At 41.7% G+C, this 25,456-nt stretch overlaps 1 protein-coding gene across 9 annotated transcripts in view; it reads left to right on the forward strand.

The window, feature by feature from the left end:
• The window catches only part of iqsec1b (IQ motif and Sec7 domain ArfGEF 1b), a 262,794-nt gene that overhangs the window by 222,393 nt on the left and 14,945 nt on the right, over nucleotides 1–25,456 (forward strand). For 8 of the 9 annotated variants that reach the window (XM_005452240.4, XM_019358559.2, XM_019358558.2 and 5 more), the window contains 2 exons: nucleotides 21,294–21,573; nucleotides 23,739–25,000. In XM_005452240.4, coding sequence (XP_005452297.1) covers nucleotides 21,294–21,573; nucleotides 23,739–25,000 — 1,542 coding nt within the window. Of the gene's footprint in view, nucleotides 1–13,118; nucleotides 13,766–21,293; nucleotides 21,574–23,738; nucleotides 25,001–25,456 lie in introns of those variants that run through there. The other variant, XM_019358560.2, reaches the window with a different exon arrangement.

The following is a 25,456-nucleotide window of genomic DNA, read 5'->3' on the forward strand; positions in this document are numbered from 1 at the left end:
CAATCATTGGCCCACTTGTTTTTGCCATGTTGCTTCAGTTCATTGACATTTGCAGGGATTTGTACATGCACAGCTCTCTTAAGGTCCTGATACAGCATTTCAGTCATGTTGAGAAATGAAAGCAGTAACAGTATGCTTAGGTTTCTGCGGACCATGCAGACTCCTGTGTAAACTTTCCTCTTCATATGACTGTATTTTTCTTGTTGGGTGTGTAACCTTGCAAAGGAGATTCCTCCATTTGATCTGTTTTTGATATGCTCACGGTCTAAGCCCCCCTTAATCCCTAACCCTAGTTCTAATCCTAACCCTACATGAAAGTGTAAATTGTCTTAGGAAAACCGTTCATCAAAGTCTAGAAAAGCAGGGGAAAAACAAAATAGCAAATATTAAAAATAAAACTTGGGTGTTTGTTTACCCAAACCTAAATGAACCTAAACTCATATATGGCAAAAAAAACAAAAAAACAAAAGACATTCATAAACTTTTTCTGTCCGTGGGTGTCAAAATGTGCACAATGTGCACAAACACAATGTAAAGACATACAAATGAAGCTTGTTTTTGTGACTGTTTATGGTTCAAATAAATCCACACTATACCTCTGTGTTGTTACAAACATAAAGTGAATGGAGCTTTCATAGCGGGCATACTTTTCCTGTACTCTTGCTAAGGAAAATGGGAATACGATTGTGTATTTGCATGTAGGATCAGTGGAAGATCTCCTCACACAAAGCTTTGTGTGCTGCTTAAGATTATCTATCCCTGTGTCAGTGTGAAACATGTGGTTCTACCCTGGTTCATTTGTCCACATAAACAAAAACCAAACATTCAATAAACAGATGCTTACGCTGAAGTAACTTACTGGCCCTCAGGGAATTAATGCACTGATCATGAATTGTAGTATCTCCTGTTCTCTGTCCCCTTGCACCCTGTCATTTCTCTGAGTTAGTTGAAATATTATTGTTGAGTTATAAAGTACAGTGTATCCTGAGTCTGTAGCATGTGGTGTCAAAAGTTGGAACTGTTTTTTTCCACTTGTACTCTAGGTCTGCATTTGTAGCCAGATTGGCCATGGTGACTGTGGCTTGGCAGCTGAGTTTTCCACATTTCTACTCAAGGAAAACACTTCCAGAGGTGCAGCTAGTCAGCTTCCAATTGCTGGAATGTGAAGAGAGAGGATGTACCGCTGGATGTAATGCTTAAAAGAAAGACTTATTAGAGCTGTTGGAATTTCATGATAAGCAAATAGCAGCTCATTTGCAGACTAATTTTTGTTATTTCTCAAATGAGTCTTGGTGTGATTCTTAAGGCAGACTGAGGTCAGATAGGCAAATAATTTCTCTGCTTTTTCCACCGAACACTTCGGAACACTAGTTGACAAATAGTTTCTAGGGACACGTGATGCTCACTTCACTAAAAAGCTTTTGACAATTCTTGAGATTGAGGCCCACAACAGTGTAGGAAATGATGAGTGGAAAAGAATACAAAAAATTGTTCCTTTCTCTTCTTTTTGATATATTGTGCTGTTCACCTTCTCATTCTTAAAAACAATTGCATCTCCTTCCTTTTCATGACATCCATATTTTTTAGCTTAGGGAAATAACTTCTGCTGACTGTCCAAATCATATTTCACTGAAATGAAAAGTTGCTGAGGTTCTGATGTTCTTCTCCATCATAAATGAAATTAATCTTTACAGCCATGCTGAGATTGTATATTAGAGGTATTTAACTGGACATAGAGGAGTCTGGTTATGGACCTCATCATCTAAAGATAGAAAGATAATAATAAGGCACATGCTGTCATACTTATTTTGTCATCAGTTTATTTGAAATTACTGTCAGATGAATGAAGTTGACTTCAAGTCTTTCACACCCTTTAGCTCATTTACGGTTATTCCACAGTGATGCATGTTTTAACACCACCCAATCTGCCTGCTCAGATTTGTCATGTTTTGAAGTGTTTCAGGTTTCCTTTTCAGACATGCTAGAGTAAGAGCGAACTGTGGAAAAGGGGCCCCTTGGCGTGTAGATTTGTAGAGGAAGTGCTGGTTCAAAAGGTTAGCAGCGTTCCCATTTGAAGAGGAAGCGTTCAAGGTGAGGAGAATGGATCTCTAGAGGAGAAGGACTGAACCAAAAATCCTTTCATCAGTCTAAGGATCTATTTGGGAAAGAGTAAGCATTTTCAGTGGCCCCTGGTTGACCTCTGCTTGGCTGAGTCTTTTCAGCATGTGCTGTCTTGAATGGCATTAAAATTAATTTGCTTTTGCCTCTGTTACCTAACTGGCAGTGTATATGTTGGTATGCATGTTGGACCTGTTTGTCCTGCTCATTAAAACTAATATTGACAGCTTGGCCAGCTGGCCAATTACTTATGCTACACAAATGTACAGGATAAAATGCGCCTGGCAACATAGATCATGAATGCAAATGAAATGTTTAAAGGCTTAACAAGAAATACATGCCGCAGAGCATGATTGAAAGTGGCCATTTCAAAGCCTGTATCTGCAAATTAATGGGAAATAAATTATACTGATTGACTTTAACATATGGTAGAGATTGCTTTTTGAACTATTAAGGATTAGGCTATAGCTGAGGCAGTGAATGGGAGTTATATGATTGAACTGCAGCAATATTTTTAAATGAGTGGGTAGAGTGGGTGATGGCGTATAAGCTCAGTTTCTGTCTGGAGAACAGAAAAAAAGAATGAGGTTCTTTAACTGCACTGTATATTTCTTGTTGCTGTTTTGTCTGAGGATTTATTACGCTTGTTTTGACTGAACATGGCTGCTGACTGTTGGTGGAACTGATGTTTATACTTTTAGCTGGCTAGCTAACATTTTAACAGGTCTGAGTACCTTGAGAATTCAGCTGGTTGGTGTGTACATGTTTTCAATGGCACTCTCAGAAAATTCAAAAAATACACATATATTTGGGACAGTGCAATAAGACAGTGCTATTTCTCCCACTTAGATGCTTCAGATCATCAAACAGATTTTAATATTAGACATACAGACGATTAATGCTATTTTCAGTGAACATAGCTGTTGATGCTAGTTGGAATTGCTACTGATGTTGTAGCTGCATCCTTAAATCTGGAGTTGTCTTATGTAAACATTGTTATGTTCTTCGCTGGCTTGCTAACCATAGCTCTGTGAACATTCAGAAGTCACTTAGCTTTATTTGAACTTGAATGGTGGTCACTCATCCAAACTGGATAACTGCCTGTCTGTTAATCTAGAATCTTGTTTTCTGTTTCTACACGTGTTAAATGCAAGATACAAGGTGTGTGTGGAGGATTTAGGGTTGGTTAGTCTACCTGACAGAGGTGGGGTCAGTTGTAAAAGTAAAGCAATAAGTAAAGGACATAGGTTTTATTACTGCCTACCAATAAAAGTAAACTCATTCTGCATTCTTTGGACCTCATTCAATGTAACAGGCTAACTAAATCACATGCTAGCTCACCAGCATTCAGCTAAAAAAAACAACAACAACACAATATCGTGAAACATCTTCTAAAGGGGTCACAGTCGGATATAGACAATGGTTGCAAAACAAAACATTGTATCTTAAAGTCACTGCATATATCCGTGTCATAAACTCCATATAAAAGATGAAAATAGCATTTGGTTTCTGGACTCAATGCTAGCAAGCTTAGTTAGTTAGCTACATCACATAGAAGTAAATAGTACTAAGTAACAGACCAATAATATTCTAGCATTTCACACTGCACCATACAGGAAATTCTCAAGCTTATCCCATTAAAAGAACAACTAAAGGTACCAACATGACAAATGCAGTCAAGAGGTCCCAGTGAGAAAGAGACCTAGTTATCAACTTATCTGTCTGATTAATCTTTAACAAAATCAAAAAGTTAAGAAATCCCTTAACATTGCATTTTTATGAATTTGTAAAGTTGGGCATTTGGGTACTCGAATGGGGTTGGCTTTTTTTAGTGCCAGCCTCAAGTGGCCAAAAAAGTAACTGCAGTTTTAGGAACTTTTAGGAACTTGTGCATTGGTTTTCTTTGTTTTCTTCAGGTTGCACTTGGCAGATTCTTCTGTCTATTCAATTCAAACTGGACATGAACGCACATATCGCTTCCAAGAATCAAAAATACAGTATAGTACAAGGACGCCTATAAAACCCATTTACCTCTACTGATAACAGCATACAGTACACAACTCAATTTTATTTTATTCTATCTACATAATGTTCACAAGACTTCTAGCTGTGCCTACTGAAGTAACAGGAAGTATGTACAATTTCATCCCATTGCAGTGCAGCTTGTAATGTCTTAATGTCTTAATCTTTGTGTTAAACCATCTTTACGTGGGACTTTCTTCATTCTAAAAGAAAAGGCCATCCCAGCTTTTTCAAGCCTAATCTTAAAAAAAAATGAAAAGTCTACTCAGGTCAGTAAAATGCTAGAAGGAACTTTTCGGTAGTTAGTGTGGCTTTAGGATTTTGTTGTCTTCTGGCAAAATATGGTAGTAATCAGACGTGTTTTTTTTCTGTCCAAGTACTTTTAGGGCATTCCAGATGGATAAACCGTGAAGCTATTTTGTGGCTCGCCCCACTGATTATCAATACTTAATTATCTGCAATTAGATTAAGAATGGAAACTCCATTATTACTCCCAAACCATGCAAGTTACCATGTGCTGTTCCAGAAATGCTGATAACTCTAACTTACTGCCACTCCTACTGAACTACTTCCCTATTTCTTGAAGTTCGCACAGGGTGTCAGCTGACAGGAGGAAAAGGGGACTCTGGGTGTCATATGTTGCACTTTAAAAAGATTGGTTATGTGATAGCATGTTTTCCTCTAAATAAAACAGGGTAATTTGATGTCAGATGAATGATGGTCAGCTAATGCAACGAGTGGAAGAGGTAATTACAGGAGAAAACGCAGCATAGTGTTTCGCTTTTATTAGGGTGCCAGTGGAAGCCAAAAATAATCCCCAATCAGCCAGTGTAATCGAGTGTGTCACACCAGGCTGCCACTCCCTTCCCCTGACAGGCAGGCACACACAGGCGGCACAATGCCGTCATATAACCTTTCTTCCATTTCAGCCTTGCAGCTCTCCTTGGCAGAGGTGAAAACTCCAGCGGGAAGGCAGGAGTGCACAGCAAAAAGAAAGGCGGTCTTTATTGCAGATGCCAACATCAGCAGCGCCCAAAGCCAGCGTGTATAGACAGAGGTGCTGCCTGTCCTTCAACAGCCTCACTGTGTATATGTGTGTGTATGTTCTACATCACAGAAAAAGGGGCGGGAAAGGAGCCGTCTACCACTCACACTAACCAGAACTAGAGCCGTGCTTCTCTGGAAGTCTGTCGGTGTAGAGTAGTAGTAGAGTCAGCCGGTGCCCTGCTGCCACAGGCTGTCTGGACTTGTCAGTGAACAGTCTAGCTGGGTCACCCTAGGTCGAGACAGGCCTCTGTCCTTACTTGAGCTTCTCTACAATGAAGGTAGGTTCATGTCCTCACCGTAATCTTGCTGTGGCTGGAGTTTGTCTTTAAACCTCTGGTGTCTTTGGTTTTCTTCGTGTCAACAGTCGTACAGCATGCGTGCTTCACAGACAATGTATTTTCTCTTCGGTTTTCATTTTCTGTCTTTAACACGGAATGACATTTCATTTTCTTTGTTAGTTTAAGGTCCTGATTATTTCCATTTCTTGTCCTGTATCATCTGTGCTGTATCATCATTTTGGGAACTATCCTGTTAGGCCTGAACCAGATGGGTTTCGTCTCTTCTCCTGGTTGATAATAGAGCACCCACACACCCCCACTCCACCGCTATCATTTGTGCCTTGCAGCAGATGATGTACAGGTGCTTCTCCTGAGCCTCTGAATCGTTTCCCTCGTCTGGATAAAATGCCCTTGAAACCAGCAGGGGCAGCAGGCGAATCCATAACCTGTCATGACCACTCAGCCAGGATCTCAGACTGCATAATTTTGGCCTGATGGTCCTGTTCAGAGCGGACAGCGGAGGGTGCTGCCCATCAGTCACTTTGGCAGCAGTGCTGCCCACTCGGTGCCAGCGATGAGCAATGGATAGTAGAGAAGGGACATAAAGAGAAAGGGGAGGTGATCCGGGGGACCCGTGAAGGGCATTCAGCCGTCATCAGTTTCTCTCGTTTCCTGTGGCCTGGCAGAAGGCAAAGAAGTTTGTCTTCAGTTTGTAAAATCTAAACCATAACCTTTTACTAAACTTGACTTTGTAGGTCTATTGCCTAAAACTAACCAAAGAATGACTGAAAATGGAAAAAGACTTGAAAGTCAGTCTTCTATGCGACGTCCTGTGTTTTAGCCATCCATCCATGTTTGTTGCCCTTTAAGCCCTTTATCCCAACAGCATTCGCACCAACCAGTCAAATTCTGCAGACACTACAATGCAGTTTTTCAGAAACACTTATCAGTGTTTATTACCTGTATGCAAACTGAGATTTAATTTGCCTGTAAAGGGTGTAAATGTGCAGTTTATAAAACCTAAGTTAAAAGTTGTAACAGAAGGACGCAGCTTCTTCGTAAGTGTGTGGAAGCTTCAGGGAAAAGGAAACTTGGCAGCACTGTGCGTCTCTGCTCCACCTAGAATTAAATCCCATTTCACTAGTTTGACGCACCTGGTGCCAGGAAGCAACCTTCACATTCAGAGGTACTGAATACCAAAGCTCAGTCTACTGAATCACTTCTAGGTTGTTTGCTTAGCCGTTGTTGCTTTAGATTTTATACAGTCTGAAGCCATTTGATAGTTATTGTTCGCTCCTTTAATGTGGGTAATACCAAACCACAGTGGGTTGAAACTTTGACTTTCCCTTTTCTCTCTTCTTCCAAGACTAGTTCATTTAAAAGCAACATTATCATAACATACAAAAAATGCAAGGGTTTAGTGGAACAAGGTAGCAGATGTTAAAGTTTCATATGCAGCAACTTTTTATAGGTTGAAACTTGTGTGAGTATGCCACCTGACATCAGAACTTTAGATAAGAATTTCAAAAAGGAGCACACTTAATAATGATGATAGGCACACCACTGATTGTTGGTAGTTACACGCTGATTTGCTGTGAACTGACCAATGGACAATAACTGGATTGGGTAAAAATTTTGGAAGAAATAAAAATTGCTTTTATGCACAAGGCAAATGAGGAAAGATCTGGAAAGTCAAAAGTGCCCCAGTAAAGTGCGGACGCAGTGTTTTCAGCGTCCTTGTTGTGAACCGTGTTCCTATCCTGTTTCAGTTTATCTGAAGTCAGCGCGCCTTGTTTTTTTATTCCCCTTGGTACTTTTGCATTTTCCCATCACGCATAGCCAGTGTCCAGCCATTCTCAGACTCAGACTGAGCACACTCAGCCAGCCGCTCTGCCTGGAATAGAAAAATGTTTATGAATACTAATGAAGCAGCAGCAGCTTTACAGAGAGCGCCTCAGGTTTACGCCACTGCAAGATGCTCATCTGTTTTTACTGCAAACTAAACGTGTCAGGATCTGCCATGTGTTCTGTGTGAGACACCGACACGTCTCGGCAGCACACGATGAGCTTCAGTAAATGTTATCTACTATTATTTGGTTGGATGAAATCTGATTGTTTTTTTCTTTTGTTTTTCTTAATGGAAAACAAATCTGTAAAATAAAGAACGACGAGACAGCATCACCATCTGTGGGGGACATCTGAAAAATGCTTCCTGTCTTGAATCACCTGATAGCATCATGGTTTGGGTGGATTGAATGCACAGACGTTACAACAACAAATACTGAAGATAGGATGCGGTTCTAAAAGCTCAGCCCTGTTTTGGAACACACATACATAAAGTAGAACTTAACATCATGTACGGACTTATACCCGAGTGTGACACTGATTGATTTTAGGATCCGAGGCAGCGATAAATCTTGTTTACTAGAGCTGGGATTAAATCTGTCTGGCTTGATTAACAGATATGTGTGGTTTATTAAAACTTTGGTTTTATTTAAGTAATACTGGAAACCTTTAGCAGATTTGAAAAGATTTTAAAATATAGTTGGATTGGTAACTTAGTCAAACCTCTACTAATGAGAAAATAAAAATAAATCACCCAGGGTCAAATCATCTTGACTTTTACTATAAACACTTTAGCTGAACAGATTAAACCTTTACAGTGCCCTTAAATGTCATATTATATTAAAAAATATTATTTGTATTTGTTAATGTAGAAAGTAACATCAGCAAGTTGTTGCAAGTGCAAGCATATCACTGTGAATTTATGTGGTCGGCAGTCTGCTGCGACTGGGCAGTCTCCCTGAGCCTGGTTCTGCGAAGGGAGAAAAGGGATATTTTCCTTCCCACTGTCGCCAAAGTGCTTGCTCATAGGAGATCATGATTGTTGGGTTTCTCTCTGTATGTATTATTGTAGAGTCTACCTTACAATATAAAGCACCTTGAGGTGACTGTTGTTGTGATTTGGCGCTGTATAAATAAAATTGAATTGAATCGAATTGAATTATGTGACCTCTGCAAGGAAGATCCCAAACTGAGTAAAACTGACATCGACTGTTTTTGAGAAATATATTAATTTGTTTTCTAGATATGAGCAAAGTAAGAGAATATTTCTTTTATTCTCTGAGACCTACATTGTATCCTGGTGATTGCTGCAGAACCACTGATCCAGTGTCCGTCACTGTGTTCATAGCTCTTAAAAGTGAAACGATACATGATAAGACTCGGGTTGTAATAACGTCATTCTGTGTGTGATGCTGCTCAATATTTACTTCTCCCCACACTGCTGTGGGTTAATGGTTTGGCATTAGAGCTCATGGGCAGCTCAGATACAGGATGGAGGAAGAGTTATGGCTTGAGGATTAGGAGAGATAAGCTGAATAACTGCGTGGTGGTCGGAGGAGCTACAACAGCAGAGCATAAACGTGAACAGATATTATTCCATATGGACACAACAAACCATCAAGTATGTTTTCATCTGCCAGCTCTTGTATCTGCAGTATGTGTGTTTCATTGCTTTTAATGGGTGATGCTTGCCATTAAAGTAATTTGTTTTAAGTAATGTGGGCTGTGCGCTGCATGTGCTCTGTTGCTGGCTAGGAGCAACATGACCAGCACAGAGCATGAGAACCAGTGGTTAGTTAAGTTAATCCTCCCTCTCTCGCTCTCTGCCTCACTCTCATGAAGAGGCTTGAGGCTGAGAGGGCAGGGCCACCACCTCCCTATGAAGGCCACACGTGGGTGGGTTCTGTGCTCAGGGATTACAGGGCTGAAGTGGAGCCAAACAGCTTTAGAACGGGCAGCCAGACGCCCTGTCTGCTTTCTGGGCTGGGCCTGAGGAGCACTCAGTTTGGGTTGTGGGTGGTGTGACCAGCTCCACCAGAGCACAAGGGCCTGGATCTTTGTTTTCACTTCTAAATGAACGTATTCCCTAGCGTCTGTAAACAGGAGATAATTAGAAATGAGCTGGTACTTGTGAAAATATGCTACAGCTTCTGCTCCAAGTCGGTGTAGGTTAATGGAAAAACAGCTTTTATAGCTCCACTGAATTTTTGAAATGGTGCCTGTTTGTGTACGTTTAGTTCTGACCCATAATTAAAGTGAAGTGGCTTGTAAAAAAGAATCAGTTCAAATATAATCTCATATTTCTAACTATAACAAAGACATTCTCAACTCTGGAAATATTTTTACTTCCTGAGTCACATCAGTGTTTCCCATAGAATTAGACTTTGTTGTGGTGGTAACAGGGGGGGAGGGAGTTCACCGCAGACCATTACTCTTTGTGAAATCTTCCAAGCACCTTGAAAAGTGACTTTTCCCTTCTTTATCTCTCACCCTGCAGCGCTGAAACACCACGATTTGATTTTAGCTTATTCTCTTCAAACATTTTTACATGTTTGAAAACAGCTTGGTAGAAAAAACTGGGGGAAAAAGGTGATTCATTGCTGTAACTGAATGAGGTCAGCTGCTGATAAAGTGAAAAGAAATTTTTTTTTTTAGAAGATCTCTTATTCAGTATGATCTTATTCAAGATCATATTCTCACGAATGACATTCAATGGAAGAGCTGTTATTTCTACCATACCTTTATGGTTCCTGCTGAATCACCTCGAGTGTGTCAAAACAATGCTTCAACTTTCAGGCACTCAAGTGTGGTAAGTGATCTGGTGATTAGCCGGGATTGTGTTGGTTTGGCTAAAAATCTCCTGAAAAGCTCTAAGCCAGCACACAAGTGCACTGTGGCACTGCTCTGTGTTCTCAGAAATTACAGTAGAGCTCAACATTGACAGTCTCACCCTAGAAGATGAATTCTTGGTGAATGTCAGGCAAAAAGAAGATGCACTCTCTGAACATTCAGCCACTATCCGGCCTGGAAACCTTGGGCCCTTCAACCCAATCGTAGCTGGAGGCCCAGCTCTCATAACCAGTGAAGCAACATTTGAGTCTGTTTGAAACAGAAGCTGATATTTGGTCTCTGTGCAAGAGCGCAACTCATCAGAATAGAACTTACAGGAAGTAAACTGAAACTAAAAATAGCAGCTCCATGGCCGTGACCAAGCTTCCTTAAGTTTTTCAGATGTGTTCGTAAAAATGTTTCCCTGTTATGGGGGTTATCTAACTGTCAGGTTATTTAACCAGCAATGATCTAACACAGAGAAAAGCATCAGGCCCCCAGATCTTTAAAGCTGATGATCTGATTATTTGATGCCACTTATTCATCACCACTCCCTGTGAAAAATGGCTCTCCTCTGAGACTCTTCCTGTGCTTCTAATCAGTGCTGCTGTTGTTTTAAACCACAGATCAGAGCATCTGGGGAAGGTGGACATGCAGACACATTTGTCTCCAGGTACCCGACTCACACAGACTGCTCAAGTTACTTACCAAGTGAAGCAGAAAATGTAGTGTCTGTCAATGACTCTATTTTTGCCCCCGCTGGATAAGTATGTGCAGTATGTGAAATGTGTCGCCGCTGTGGGTGTGGCATGTTGTCATCCTGGCTGTAGAAGGAGGTGTCGGTAGTGAGAAGAGCTAAGGTTTGCCTGCCGTGGACGGAGACTGAAGTGTGTGTAAGACGAGAGTAAGATCTGGTCGTTATAGTTGGACCAGAGCTGTCACACCCTCCGTCCTCAGCGCTGAGCAACTGGAAGTGATAGGGATTAATACAAGGACAAGGAGCACTGCTGTTCCCACTTTGGGGTCTAGACAGAGTGTGACAGGTGTGTCTGTAACTCAAGCCCTTAAAAGAGCCATCCTGTGATGAGTTGTCACTCTTTAAACTCGCTTTGAATGCACTCAATTGAAACTGTTCAGCTGTTCGAAAAAGACCAGCTGCTTTGTGAATTCCTCCGTGTGCTTTTGTGTTGGATCAATAAAGGGTAAACACACGGGGACGCACATACCAGTGCAGTGAAAAATGGGAGTTAACTGTAAGCACAGAAAAGCTGGCTTACCTTTAAAAAAATGACATGTCTGTAAATCAACACATTTGTAATAATAATGTTTCGAGTTATTCCTGTCACATACAGACATTCAGATGATGTGATTCTGCTCACGTAGCTCAAAGGTCACAGGGGGAACCTGATGTAAGGTGGTGTGGGGGAGAAGTAGATAGCATAGTTAGCACTGGATGAATAATAAGATCTGTTGTGTCATACGTATTTTAATGGCTCACACAGTGAGTACTAAATTTTGAATTTTATTTTATTTCACCAACTATTGATTGTCTCTTACTTGTGCTGAAATTTTAATATAAAAATTATATGTATGTCCTTGTTACTAAATTTAGAGAATATGTGAAAACTATATCAAGACGTAAATTGGTTAGCTTAAAGTGAACAATGGTTCAACCTTTGAAATTGCTTGAAGGTCCAGCAATGCTACAGTCACACCAGCTAAAATATTGTCTGCAACCTCTCACGGTCACTTGCCATCTTCAAACCGTTTTTGTTGCTTCGAGACGGCAATAAAACAAAAGTTATACCAATCCACCTGCGATAATACGGTGATTAGCTGTGAATATCTTTTGCCATTGATTGCAAATTTGTTGCTGTCTCCATACACAGAAATTCACATTAGTTAACTTCTTATATTAGGGGTCCAGCTGGAACCCCAATTCCATAACTGAAAAATGACGGGCAATCAGCAACTTTGCTTTTATATGGAGCAGGCAAGTGCCCAACACTTAAGATTATTTTAAAGTTTTTACCGAGCTGCAGTGTGTTTACGAGTCCTTCCATGTCAGCTTATCGCACTGTCTCAAACTCATCTGGGAGGTAAGAATACATCCCATCTCTGCTAACTACTGTACTGTAATCGCTGTCACGATGGAGATGAGAGAGACCAAAATAACCCAAGGTCTGATCAAAGGCATCTGGCTCCAACTGTCCCTCTCTGCATTCAAGCAGAGTGAGTGTTAAATGCTGCTGCTCTACCTTAAGCTGCGCAGTCATGATTAAAGCTAAAGGAGAACCAGGTTCCCCTGGTGATGTTCAGTGGGGGTGAATACTTTAATTAATAAATAATGACCCAGCCAGTGACGGGGACTTTGCGGGATTTTCAGATCTTATCCAGGTTTTTGCATCACTTGAGCTCAGTTCAGACCCGTTTTATTTCAATATTCTTCTGCTGTGAAAACATTTCTGCTACTAGCTGAGATATCCTTGTGTACCACAGCTAGCAGTAATGAATGCTAAACTCTTATCACTGCACTCTGCTGCACTATATATAAAACCTCCATACGGGAGACGTTTTGCCCTCTTTTCTAAGTTCTGTAATGGCTTATTCACCTCTTACTCTATCTTTATTTTACCTTTGATTTATTGTATTCAGGATTATTTCCCACTATTCTTTGTTTTCGTGAGGGGAAATAGGAGCAGAAGATGTATAAGCTTAACCACAGAGGCCTTACAGTCCCAGCTACCACTGTTAGCTGTCTTATCACACTGCTTTACTATGTGTGGTTGATATAATCTTTGGTCCACACCCATCTTTTTTGGGGGGGAGAGGTAATGATGTCATGAACCGGAAGTGGAGGGGCCCTCCTCAGGGCTTTGGTTTATGTGGTTGAGGTGGGAACATCATCAGCACAAAGATGCAAAGAATTGTGAGTCAAACATTCCCTCTAAACTCGGATTGTTTGTTTAAAGGATGGTTGAGCCAGTCAGCTGGCTGAGCAGCTGTTCCTTGGGTAATGTTGGCTGGAAAGCTGTGGCTGTGATACTATCTTCTAATGCACACTTTCAAGGCCTTTGATCAGCAGTCCTACAGAGCTGATTATCAGGTGCTGATTAAAGCTGAACGTTGGGCAGATCTACTGAGGTGAACTGACATTAATGCAGTCCTAACTCCAGCTAAAACGGTACATCCAGGGGGTTTTCCCGGGCCTCATTCTTACTGCAGTTCTCTTGCCATCACCACCAGAGTTTTCTCTCTCTCTCCAGTTTTAACTTCTTGCCCCTTCCTGCTTAAGACCCTCCAGATCCATGGGACACCAGTGCCCCCGCTGCCACACGACCCAGTTTTCCTCTGGAGGAATTCCCTCCCTCTTCCTGCGAACGCCCCTCCTCACAAGCCGAGAAGGGAGGCCAGAGCTATAGTGGCGAAGAGTTGAAGGAGAGGGGAGCCGTCCTCTGTCAGAACACAGCACAGTCAGCCAGCAAATGAACATTTAGCCCAGGGATGGAGTAAGTGAGGTCAGGGCGGTGATGGATCTAGAGTAGGGGCTCGCAGGGTAACATGTGGTGTCTGCAGTGTGCCTCTGACAGGACTCAGTCCTTACTGGAGCTGGAGTCATACAGCTGGTAAGTGTGTGCGTGCTTGCTCTGAGTCTTTTAATAGTTGCTGGACACGTACTTAGCTTCTGATTTGGCTCTCAACGGGTCTCGTGATGCAGCTTGTACATTTCACTAATGGCAGCTGCTGTATTTAGGGGCCACTGCCAGCTCAATTGAGAAAGCATTAATAAATGTCCAACAAAACTGCTGGTACTGCTTATTAGATGAATTGCATTTAATGAAGTAGATTTTTGTGCCAGGGTGTAGCTGCTGATGAAGAAGCCCGCTTTGCATGAAAGCCGTTGATTTTCCCACTGAGTGCCAAGCAAGTGAATGCAGCTGAGTCATATTTTACTGTTCCTAACTCAGTGCCCTCTAACTCAGGTTTAATCAAGTTAGGCTTAATCAGCTCACGATGAAACGTACAAGTCAGCGTGGATGCACAGCAAACGTCTGAGTGACAGGTCGGAGTAATTAATTCATCACTGCAGAGTGACACAGTGAGAAGAGACTCGGGTTTTTGAAGAAGTCACACAGCAGCACAGGGAGGATGTCTCCAGGGGAGGTGGTGACACCAGCACTGTCCTCGCATCACCTGCCCTCCCTCCTCCTCCCTCCCTCTCCACTGGCTCTGACACACCAGCGCCCGCTACCAACACATCATTAAAATTCTATCAGGCGGCAATTTATGCACTGTCATGGGACTCTGAGGCACTCTGTGGGTTTCTGATTCGAAACGGCAGCTGTAATGAAACAAGAGGGAAGGTGCACCCTGGAGGAAATGTGGGTGTGATTGTTTGTGTTAAGACTTCAAGTTTTAACACCACATCTGGCACCTCTGCTGGATGGCAGGACCTCTAAACGTCAGGAAGAGGTTAATATTTTGAAATGGTGAAAAGAGTTGTGTAATGTCTTCAGTGGCTCCAGTGGAGTTTTCTGAAACCTGAGATTTGCGACGTCACTGGAGTAATGTTAGCTTGAACCAGGAGACTGAAGTTTTGTCATGGAAAGCGGAAGAAGCGGCTGTTTATAAAACAGGGCGGGTCTAATGTGCAGAGCGTCTCACTGCTTCAGCCACTCTGTAAATAAATAGTTTGCTTTGGACCATTTCTCAAATGGACTTTCCAGACAGGGAAGACAACAACTCCGAGGCCCTTACATGATTTTCTGGGGTTGTCACGAAATTATTGGTTTAGATTTGTGTTATACAGACATGGGTAGCTGTTATGTTAATGCTTCCTTACAGCTTGTTACAGACATGCTGAGGATTTCAGAGAACTTTGGCATCTAATTTAGACCAGGCGGTGCAGGAAGTTGGGTATTACGTGTAAGACCTTTGCAGTCCTGTTAAACACTCGTTATCTTATCCTTGACATGAAGGGAGAGCAGTTCTCTGATCTCGGCATCAGACCAATTTTTGCATGTATTTGCAGTCAAACTGACTGTTTCCAAGTGAAAACTGGCAGTAAGGCCCAGTATTATATATCTGACTCCCTGACATAAGAGGAAGTTACACTTTCTTTACATTTCTTTCCACAGAAATGTAAATACTGTGATGTGCAATGTTATGTCTTGTCTCAGAGTGATGCTGAAAAACTGCTTCATGCATGTATTATTTCTAGGCTGGATTATTGTAAATAATTATTATCAGGCTGTCCTAAAACCTCCCTTAAAAGCCTTCAGTTGAGAGTGACAGGGAAAGAGACAGCACATTTCTCCCATAGTGGATTCTCTGTATTGGCTCCCTGTTAAATTCAAAATTAAATGGTAAATGGCCTGTATTTGTATAGCGCTTTACTAGTCCCTAAGGACCCCAAAGCGCTTTACACAACCAGTCATCCACCCATTCACACACTGGTGATGGCAAGCTACATTGTAACCACAGCCACCCTGGGGCGCACTGACAGAGGTGAGGCTGCCGGACACTGGCGCCACCGGGCCCTCTGACCACCACCAGTAGGCAGCGGGTGAAGTGTCTTACCCAAGGACACAACGACCGAGACTGAATTAAGTTTGAAATTCTTCTCATCACATACAAGGTCTTGAGTAATCAGCCCCAACTAATCTTAAAGACCTCATGATGCAATTGTTAGTTATCAATAATTAGTGTGTCTTTTGCCCTGTCTCATGTTTCTTCCTGTTAAAAGGGAGTTTTTGCTCCCCACAGTCGCCAAGTTTGATTGTTGGGGTTTTCTCTGCATTATTGTAGGCTCTTTACCTTACAATAGAAAGTGCCTTGACTGCTGCTGTGATTTGCCATTATATAAAGAAAATTGAATGGAACTGAATTATGCATGTCTGTCATAGTAACAGTGAAATATCTGCACTCAGATGCAGCTGTTTGTCGAATTAGATTTATTATGAACACATAGTAGAAAAGAGGTTGGATGGATATATAATTCAAAGTAAGTACTCTTAAACTAATTTCTGAAATAATCAATGTAAATAAACAAATGCCTGCCATACAAAGAGTCCCCCTGGGGGGAATTCTGCTAAGGATTAGGCTCTAGGATTATGTCGTTTGTCAGTTGTCAACTGCATTCGTGTTTGCTCTGCACTGAAACTCATTCAGAAATGTTACTTGGTCTAATGTAGTAATAAGATGGCTGTCAATCACTGAAGTATGACCGGGATGTTTAGATGTAAGGCTGAAATGTTCCACTGCTAACAGGATAAGTGAAATAGAAAAAGCTACTCTTATGAAAGCGGTTCAAGTATTCAACTGGCTGACATTTTGGAAGCTGTAGCAGTGTGTTAGGTTGAAGCCAGATTATAGTTAACACAAGAGGAGTCCCAACACGGTAACACTGATACACTTAACTTAAACAAATATCAGTGATCCGGGTACTTCCTGCTTCAGCCATGCTCCCCACAGTCGCTGCTGCACCTCAGTTTCTGGTCCAGCACTGATCCAAACACGTACCAAACTGAGGTAGTGGAATTACCTCCATCAGCATCTCAAACATTGGAGGTGCCAATCCCAGTTCTTCCAGCATCTTTATGATATCTCTGTAGCAACAATATGAAGTTACATTCTTTTTAGAAATTAGCTAGTTAATTGGCTACATGCATAACCTCTAATTAATATGCACCTATACAGTACTACAGTATGAAAACTGGAGCTATCTAGGAAGGAGATCCTTTAGCGTTTTCTAAAACCTGTCACACTAATTCTTCCTGCTCTGAACAAATCTCTCTCTCCCTCTCTGACTGCTGGGGTACTACTTCATATATGTTGAAATATAAGCAACATACTCTTCAGTCATTCTCATGCAACATAACCAGCTAACTGAAGACATCAGCATGCTGTAAGTGGTTTGAGTTTGGTGCCACGTTTCGAGCATGCCAAGCTCTTCTTCCGTCTAACGGAATTGATATTTCCAATTAAACTTCCTCTGCTGAAGCAGATGTATTATGGCCCACCCTTCAGTCTAATTAAAGGGCTCTCTCTGTCTGATTAGATTAGTTCCTTTTAAAATTAAAAATGTGTTGAGGGTGCACAGGGAAGGGAATGAAAATGCCGAAAGTGGTTTTAAAATGAGTATGAGTGTCCAGCTTGAGAGCGGGGACGTTTCCCTAATAGGAGATGTTATCACGTGACAGAGAAACTGTCGTTTATTACAGTGACTTGGCAAAATAAACATTATTGCAAATATATATATATTTGGCCTTCCAAATTTGTTCTAAATGCCACTACTGTGGCTAAGCTATTGTTAATTTTAGGCACATTTTTTTTTCCCCAGGACAAACTTGAGCTTAAAGATTCGAAGAAGGGAGAAATGGTTAACTTAGCTCCTCTCAGTGTTTAAATATCTATCGACTCATTCATCTCAAAGTTCACAAACTAACACAACCCTTCTTTTTTTGTTTAAATGTTTTACACAGAGCAAAACAGGAACACAGTAGTTTAAAGAACAGCTGTGGTGTAACTTCTCCTGAAACCACAGAGTTGTTTAAACTCCATACTAACCATGCAAGGATAGGAGTAGAAAGGTTTCCATGTCAGCGAAGCATAATTGGAACCAAATTGGAACTTGTCCAAAGACTGGACTGAAAGAAAAAGATAGAAATGGACTTCTCAGATTGTGTGGGTCAGAGTAGAGCGGACACCTCTGGACACCTCCCAAGTGAGGTGATGAACACAGCATTTGGTTATTTTGAGCATTTGAACAAATGAATCATTTTTCAGATTTATCTCAGAACACCACCAATATAAAATGTAGCTGTTTTTGCTTTGATATGTTATATTTCTCAGTAGAAGTCTAACTTATGTGATTGGTATAGAGTGAATGTAGGCCCATTTAAATATCACCCTCTTCAGAACGATGACAGGAATCATTAGTCTACCGCTTTGCCCCTATCCTGGATATCAAATCTCTTTCCTGTTCAAACTTTTACTTCACCCTTTATTATCTAATTTTGACACATTCTCCCATAGAGATGCGCCTTTCTACCTCACCCATCACACTGATGGCAAAAGGAACATTTTTAAGAGAAAGCTGCTGAAATCTGGAAAAAGTGATTATGCATTGTTTTTAAAGTCAGACCCCATCACGCCCTGGCTTGATGAAGTACTGACACATTTCTCTCTCTGACTGACTGTTCAGGTCAAATGGTACGCAGCCAACAATAGGCCAACATCCTGCAACATGGATGTCTTGTTTTTTCTGACAGTGCCGTTGTGTACTTCTGTGTGAAATGAATTGATAATGAAAAGCATATCTGCTAAGTGTTTCTGGATGTCTAACTCCTCATGCCAGTGCAGTAGTCGGTGTGATCTTTTACAAATCATGATTGCACATGAAGCTATCGGCAACTTTCTGATTTGTGTGATGTCTCAGCCTGGTTGGTGGTAGCTGGTGGACTTGTCAATTTGCTTCCTGAGGGCCGACAAAGAGAGTCTCTCATGCAGAAATAATTGTTTAGGAGATGCAGATGAAGAGTAACAAACATGGATGCATGTTACAAAATATCAAATGTTACATCCAGTTCTACTGCACTGATACCACATAGTTTCTTAAACAGCAGTTCTCCACATACAGAAATATGCCTACACACTATTTATAAGCAGCTGGGCTGTCCTTTAAGGACAGCCCAGCTGCTTATAAATAGCCAAAACACATCAATGGTCAGAGGCCACGCTCTAGGCTAATCTATTTTTCAGGCCTCCCCAAAGTGAGACCTCACCAAATAAACCAAAAAAAAGTCATGATACATACCACATGTGGTGGTTTTACCCATTCTTAGATGGTGGTGGTGAACAGAGGGGTTTGCAGCCAGCCTTAATGATAGGCTTGTCTTTTTTTTATTTTTTTTATTAGCAATTTAATGTAGTGTTCTGCCTAATTTAGAAGTGAGCTCGACTGCAGTTGACAGCATGCACTAATAGAAAGTGGCAATTAGAGTTGTACTATATTATGCCTGTTCTTGTAGTGTTGATTGATATCTTTCACGAAACAACGTAGACACAAAAATTCAGTTAAGCTATCTCCAGTGGTTGCTGACTAAATGATTAGTACTGAAGAGCAAATCAAACTCATATGTGAGAACTACAGCAAAAGATACAAGTGTAGTTGTGCACTATGATTATTATCCCCACCTCACTGCACATTAAGAGGCCACCAACCTGACGTGTTCACCAATTGCTTCAGTGTGATCTCCTTCTTGTTGTTTTTGCAACAAATAATTCCATGACTACATTCACGGAAAAACGGCATGTGCAGAAAGCAAACTCTTCAGTCCTGCCAACTGCGTGCATGACAAACATTCCACTGTGAACATATCAGCAATCACCTTTTGTTGGACTATATTTGCAGTTTAATCAAAACCACTGCATTTAAAAAGAGGCAGCTATTTCATCTGCTGTCATTTATATTTGGCTGCATAGCTCTGTTCTGGGACCTCCACCATAGAGTAAGAGCATCAGCAAGACCCAGTGCAGAACAGAGCAGGAATCAGTAACATGATGGCATGAAAGGAGGAGCTGGGGTGGAGGTGGATCGCAAAGGGGCGTGTAAGCTAATGAACCCTTAGTAGTTGCAATAATGCTTAAGTAGTAATGCTTGTTTAAAGGATGTAGAGGTGCTCATGTTGTAATAGAAGCACAGGTTGGTCTCTTAGGGTTTGATTCATGCCGTGGACCTAAAGTCATGTCTCCCAGCTGTAAGTCATTAGAATACCCATCTCAGCTAGCCAAACTTCTTTTTTAAACACCTGTATTAGGCTAACAGGCTTCCTTTAATTGTGGCTCTGCCATTAGTATTTCAGCTCCTTATGGTAAGTTCCCAGTAGATATGCTCTTCCTGTTTTGGTAGCCATCATCATCATACAAGGTGATAAACAGAATTGCATAGTAAATGTGTGACTGATAGGGAACACACATGTTCTCATTATTATAGCCACTACATTGTGAAATGAACATTTATTTCAAAATTAAGAAGTAAATAGAGAAGTAAAAAGAAGCCTGCCGATAGCAACTTTAAAGTGAGCCACACAGCTGTATGACCGATACGCTGCTGTCACCTGCAACCCTATACTTTGTGTTTTAAGTGTGTAGATAGCAGTGGATATTAGTATAAGCAGTAAATGAGCAAAAAATCATTTGCAACTAGTGGGAGGGAGGAAGTGCATATTCACTTTGATTTATGATAGATTCAGTTGCCATCTTTTTTTTTTTTTTCTATCGTCAGCAATCCTCATTTCAGAGCTTCCTTCCTTTTTCATGGAATTTCACACTTTTGACTAAAATGTTTATCTGCAGTCTAATAAGCATTTAATGTCCTTACATTGACATCCAGTTCTGTACAAAGAAAAACTTTCTTAAATCAAACATTCGTCAGTGGAGAGGGAGATCTCATTACGTCAAACATTCAGAAAGCAGTCAGATCAGTCCTGTAAGGAAGAATCTTTGATTGTTTACAGGAATACTTATGGAGCTGTCTTTGAGAACCAAATATATGGTAGGAAATCACAACAGTGTAAGATGTGTGGCGAACAGCCGTATGCTGGGAGAACAGATCTATAGCAGTTTACAGTCTGGAGCGAGCCGGTCGGTCATTGCCAGTTTATCCAAACTGATGTTTGAACTTCTGTGAGAGAACAAAGGTCTGTATTGATCTCAATATTCAAGGCACTACTTCACATGCTTTAATCAGTTCTGACATGGTGCTCCTTTGTTTATAGTAAGAAATTGGGTTTCTGATAATGTTGTGGTAATTTCAGCATTAGTGGAGTTAAAGTGTGTCTTTAACAGTCAGCTTTTATTCACAGTCATTTCATTTGTTTTAATTAAGACATAGTGCCTCACTCGTACGGCTGCTTGGGATAGCCTGAGGTTGTTCCTGCTCTGCAAAGAGAATGTGTAAAGACGGCAGGCTGCGCAATGACTGCTGCTATAAATTCACTCGCTTGCATTTATACCCTGCCAGCAGTATCAAAGTTCACTTTTTCCATCTGTCACGTGCTCTGTGCTGACACACACAAGGGAGTGTGTGCACTCAGGAAAATGACTAAGCAGACTAACTTGGCGTGCTCTCTGTGTGTTTGTGTGCCGCAGTGTGGAAGGTGATGCTCCAGGCACTGAAGTGGGAGCTTCTTTGGACCCTAGTGGTGGCTACAGTTGTGTCCCAGTGACCCACAGCGGCGGGCTCGGCCCCGACCACCTGGACAGCCAGCTCTACGGGCACATCTTGCTGCCAGGCCACTCACGGCCCCGACGGCCCAAGCTTCAGCACTCTCAGTCCATCCTCCGCAAGCAAGCAGAAGAGGAGGCCATCAAGCGCTCCCGCTCGCTGTCAGAGAGCTATGAGCTCTCATCTGACCTACAGGACAAGCAGGTGAGACAGGAAAGGGCCACACTAACTTCCATTTGTTAAAACTTAGAGTAATGAGTAGCTTGAACACAGAGGCATTATGAGCAGATGTGTAGTAGATCCTAGTTTTTCGTGGCACATCAAAGGAGAATTATTAGCCAAAACTTCAGTGCCTTTCAACACTGCCAAGGTTTTTCCATTTTTCACTTTCTGACTGATTTATTCTGAAAGTATAAAAACAAAACTTCTGTCAACATTAAAAAAAAAAAAATGCAACCTGTTGTATTGTATTCTTATAATGTTTTCATTAGTTTGCTGCCCACCATTATCTATTAGCTTTACACCCCATGGTAGGTGATGTGGTGCATCAAGTCCTTCTAGTTTGGAAGTCCAGTTAGTTTGTAATGTGTATTTAGGGCCATGCAGACTGTTACAGACTTTCAACACATAAAAAATTCATAATCAGAGCAAGTCATTTCTTTTTCCAGCAGTAGTAGGCATGGATGGTTTGCTTGGTCTTCAGCCAAGTACTAAGGGTCTACATGACAGTGAATTCCACCATTTTTCCAGAGAACACCAATAACTTAAGTAGCAGCAAACTTAGGCATCAACACACTCAAAGGGTCCTGTTCAGTGACTTGAATAGGAGTAAGTTGAGCGAATATTGAGATTTGCTACCATCCTCAAGTAGCCATTAAAGGGAAATGAAGTTTTTGGCATTTTAGGATTGACTTCATTGTTCAGCCTCAGAGGTTGTGGTTTGACCACAACATGGAGAGGACTATGGGTAGTGGAAACCATACAGCGTCTTATCTGTGAGCAAGTCCAAAGAAAAAACAGACAACTAGGCATTAAAGTGTGTTGCTGAGTAGAATTTGAGACTCTTGTATAAGGATATCTCAGGAAAATATGTGCCTTTATATGGCCTTTAGAAGAACTGCATAAAAGATCATCTAGTGACTTTGGTGACCCCAGTAGAGAGCATCATTCCCTCCTTAGCTCTGTTTGTGTGCCAACCAAACAGACTCACAGCATAGTTTGTTTATATAGACTATCTAGAGTCTGTTTGCATTTATTTATTACTTCTATAGTTTCACATCGCTGAAGCCCACAGGAAAGCACTAAGAACTTAGAATGAACCAGAAAGACGAGAGTTACTAAGCATACTTTCAAATGTAGCTAAATGCTCTTCTGAATTATTTATCACATGACATATCAAACTGTCATTGTTTCAAAATAATAGTGTTTCAATAATAAATAGCATCTGTATGACAACTATATTAGTAATACATTATCGATAGGAAATGATATCACCGCTTAATCCTTTTGTCACCGCTTAACCTCTTGCATTGAAACTTCTTGTCATGTTCCATTTGTGGAGAGTATAAATCCACTCGCCTCCTTGGCCATCCCATAAAGAAGTGGTATAGATTTAGTGTCATTTTTTACCCCTATGAGTCCATAGGTGGAAACCAGGTCAGTGTAAGCGGTACAGGAATGAGAGGGGGGCAATGCAATTCAGCCCCGACATTATTCTAACTATAGGTATATAGTTTGAGACTTTTCAGTATAGTAGTATACAGAATACAAGACAGGATACTGTTTCTCTCAAGCACTGCAATGATTCAGTAAGATTTGTTCTTTTCAGTTTCACAGAAAAAAGCAGTTTCTGGTTATCTTACATTTATATTAATGAACTAAAGTGGTCATACAGTTAGAAAATGTACTCTTTCTCATAAAACAAGCCACCTGTACCCATTGTGCTTACAGGCTGTGGTGAATGATTAGAATCCTTGCTAGTTTTTTCAGAGCTTTCAGCTGTTACTCCCAAGGCTTCATTCAGTGAACAAAGCTTGTTTAGTTATTGATGTCACCATGTCTTAAAAATAATGTGGTCAAGTCTCTTTAATTAGACTGTGTGATCATAGATGAACCATCTTTATCATAGCGGTGTCATTTGTGTGTCAGACAAATATCTTTTGCCAGAGAGCTCAGGAATTTAGCTTTCTGGGTTTTCTTATTTTTGTTTAGTGTTTTGTTTTTTGCTTCGGTTGTACCATTGCAGGATGCCTTTGCAAGCCTCGAGTCTCGTAAGAACACGTCTAAAGGGACTATTGAGAAAAGTGTTCCCGTGTTCCCATGTTCCCATACGTTTTCATTTCTCTCAAATTTCCCTCCTTTCCCTACAGGTGGAGATGCTAGAGCGCAAATATGGTGGGCGTTTCATAACCCGGCATGCTGCCCGCACCATACAGACAGCTTTCCGCCAATACCAGATGAACAAAAACTTTGAGCGTCTTCGAAGCTCTATGTCTGAGAACCGTATGTCCAGACGGATCGTCCTATCCAATATGAGAATGCAGTTTTCCTTTGAAGGACCTGAAAAAGTCCATAGCTCCTACTTCGAGGGAAAGCAGGTCTCTCTAACAGATGATGGCACTAAAATTGGCGCACTAAGGCAGTCAGACCATGGCGGGGAGATGGGTGTGCAGGCCAAGACCCCCACCACACAGAGCGACTTCACAGATGCCATCACAGAACTAGAAGATGCCTTTTCAAGGCAGGTGAAATCTCTAGCCGAGTCCATAGATGATGCTCTGAACTGCCGCAGCCTACATGGTGAAGACAGTCAGTCAGAGCCAGGGAGAGGCCTCCAGGATATGGACAGAGAGGTCACCTGTCAGGTGAAACCCTCCCACAGCGCCTCAGAACACCGTAAACTCGATGAGATGACGGCGTCTTACAGCGATGTCACCCTGTACATCGACGAAGAGGAGTTATCACCACCCCTCCCTCTTTCTCAGTCTGTAGACCGGCCCTCAAGCACAGAATCAGATTTGCGCCAGCGTTCGCTCAACTCCTCACAAGATTATTGGTCTCTTGCTCATAAGGATGAAAAAGGAGACACTGATACCAGCTGCCGCAGTACACCTTCCTTGGAATGCCAAGAGCAACGTCTACGGGTAGATCACCTGCCCTTATTGACCATAGAGCCTCCCAGTGATAGCTCAGTGGAGCTGAGTGATCGTTCTGACCGCAGCTCTTTAAAGAGACAGAATGCCTACGAACGAAGCATCAGCAACCAGCAGAGTAGCCCTAAACAAGTCAGCCACAGCCTGCCACCTCGAGGGCCTTCCAGAGAAGAAGACACTTCCCGACATCGATCGCGACAGCTGGAGGCCCATCTGGCAATCAATGGTACAGCAAACCGGCAGAGCAAGTCAGAGTCGGATTTCTCAGATGGCGACAATGACAGCATCAACAGCACATCAAACTCCAACGATACCATCAATTGTAGTTCTGAATCCTCGTCCAGAGACAGCCTGCGTGAACAGACGCTCAGCAAGCAGACGTACCACAAAGAAACTCGAAACAGCTGGGACTCACCTGCATTCAGCAATGACATCATTCGCAAGAGGCATTACCGCATTGGCCTAAATCTCTTCAACAAGTATGTCCACGCCACGATAGAACATCACTTAACACATGATACATTCACACACTTTGGCGTGTTCAAATTAGATGCAGTTCATTTCACATGACTTACAAAATGGGGGGGGGGTGTTGTTTTTTTTGTCTTAGAAACTCGAAATGAACCTCACATTAAAATGCAGTGATGTTGATTGGAACAAGAACTGTCTCTGCCTGTTCTGCTTAAAGTGCAAAACAAGCTTCAAACTCATTCTGCTCCACTTCATCCCGAGCAGTTCGTTTGAGCCCGGCTGATTCTGTTTAATCATTGCTGATTGTGGATTTGGTTTCTTTCTGAGCCCGCTATAAATTGCCTTTTAATCATTTGCGATAAACACTGTAGAGAGTTGTAACTCTCTCCTGGCTTCCCTACGTCCTGTCCCTCATGCCACACACATTTGGCCGTGGTTAGGAGCGCAACGAGATAATCACAGAT

Source organism: Oreochromis niloticus, linkage group LG5 (genome assembly GCF_001858045.2).
Source record: "Oreochromis niloticus isolate F11D_XX linkage group LG5, O_niloticus_UMD_NMBU, whole genome shotgun sequence".
Lineage (NCBI taxonomy): Eukaryota > Metazoa > Chordata > Actinopteri > Cichliformes > Cichlidae > Oreochromis > Oreochromis niloticus.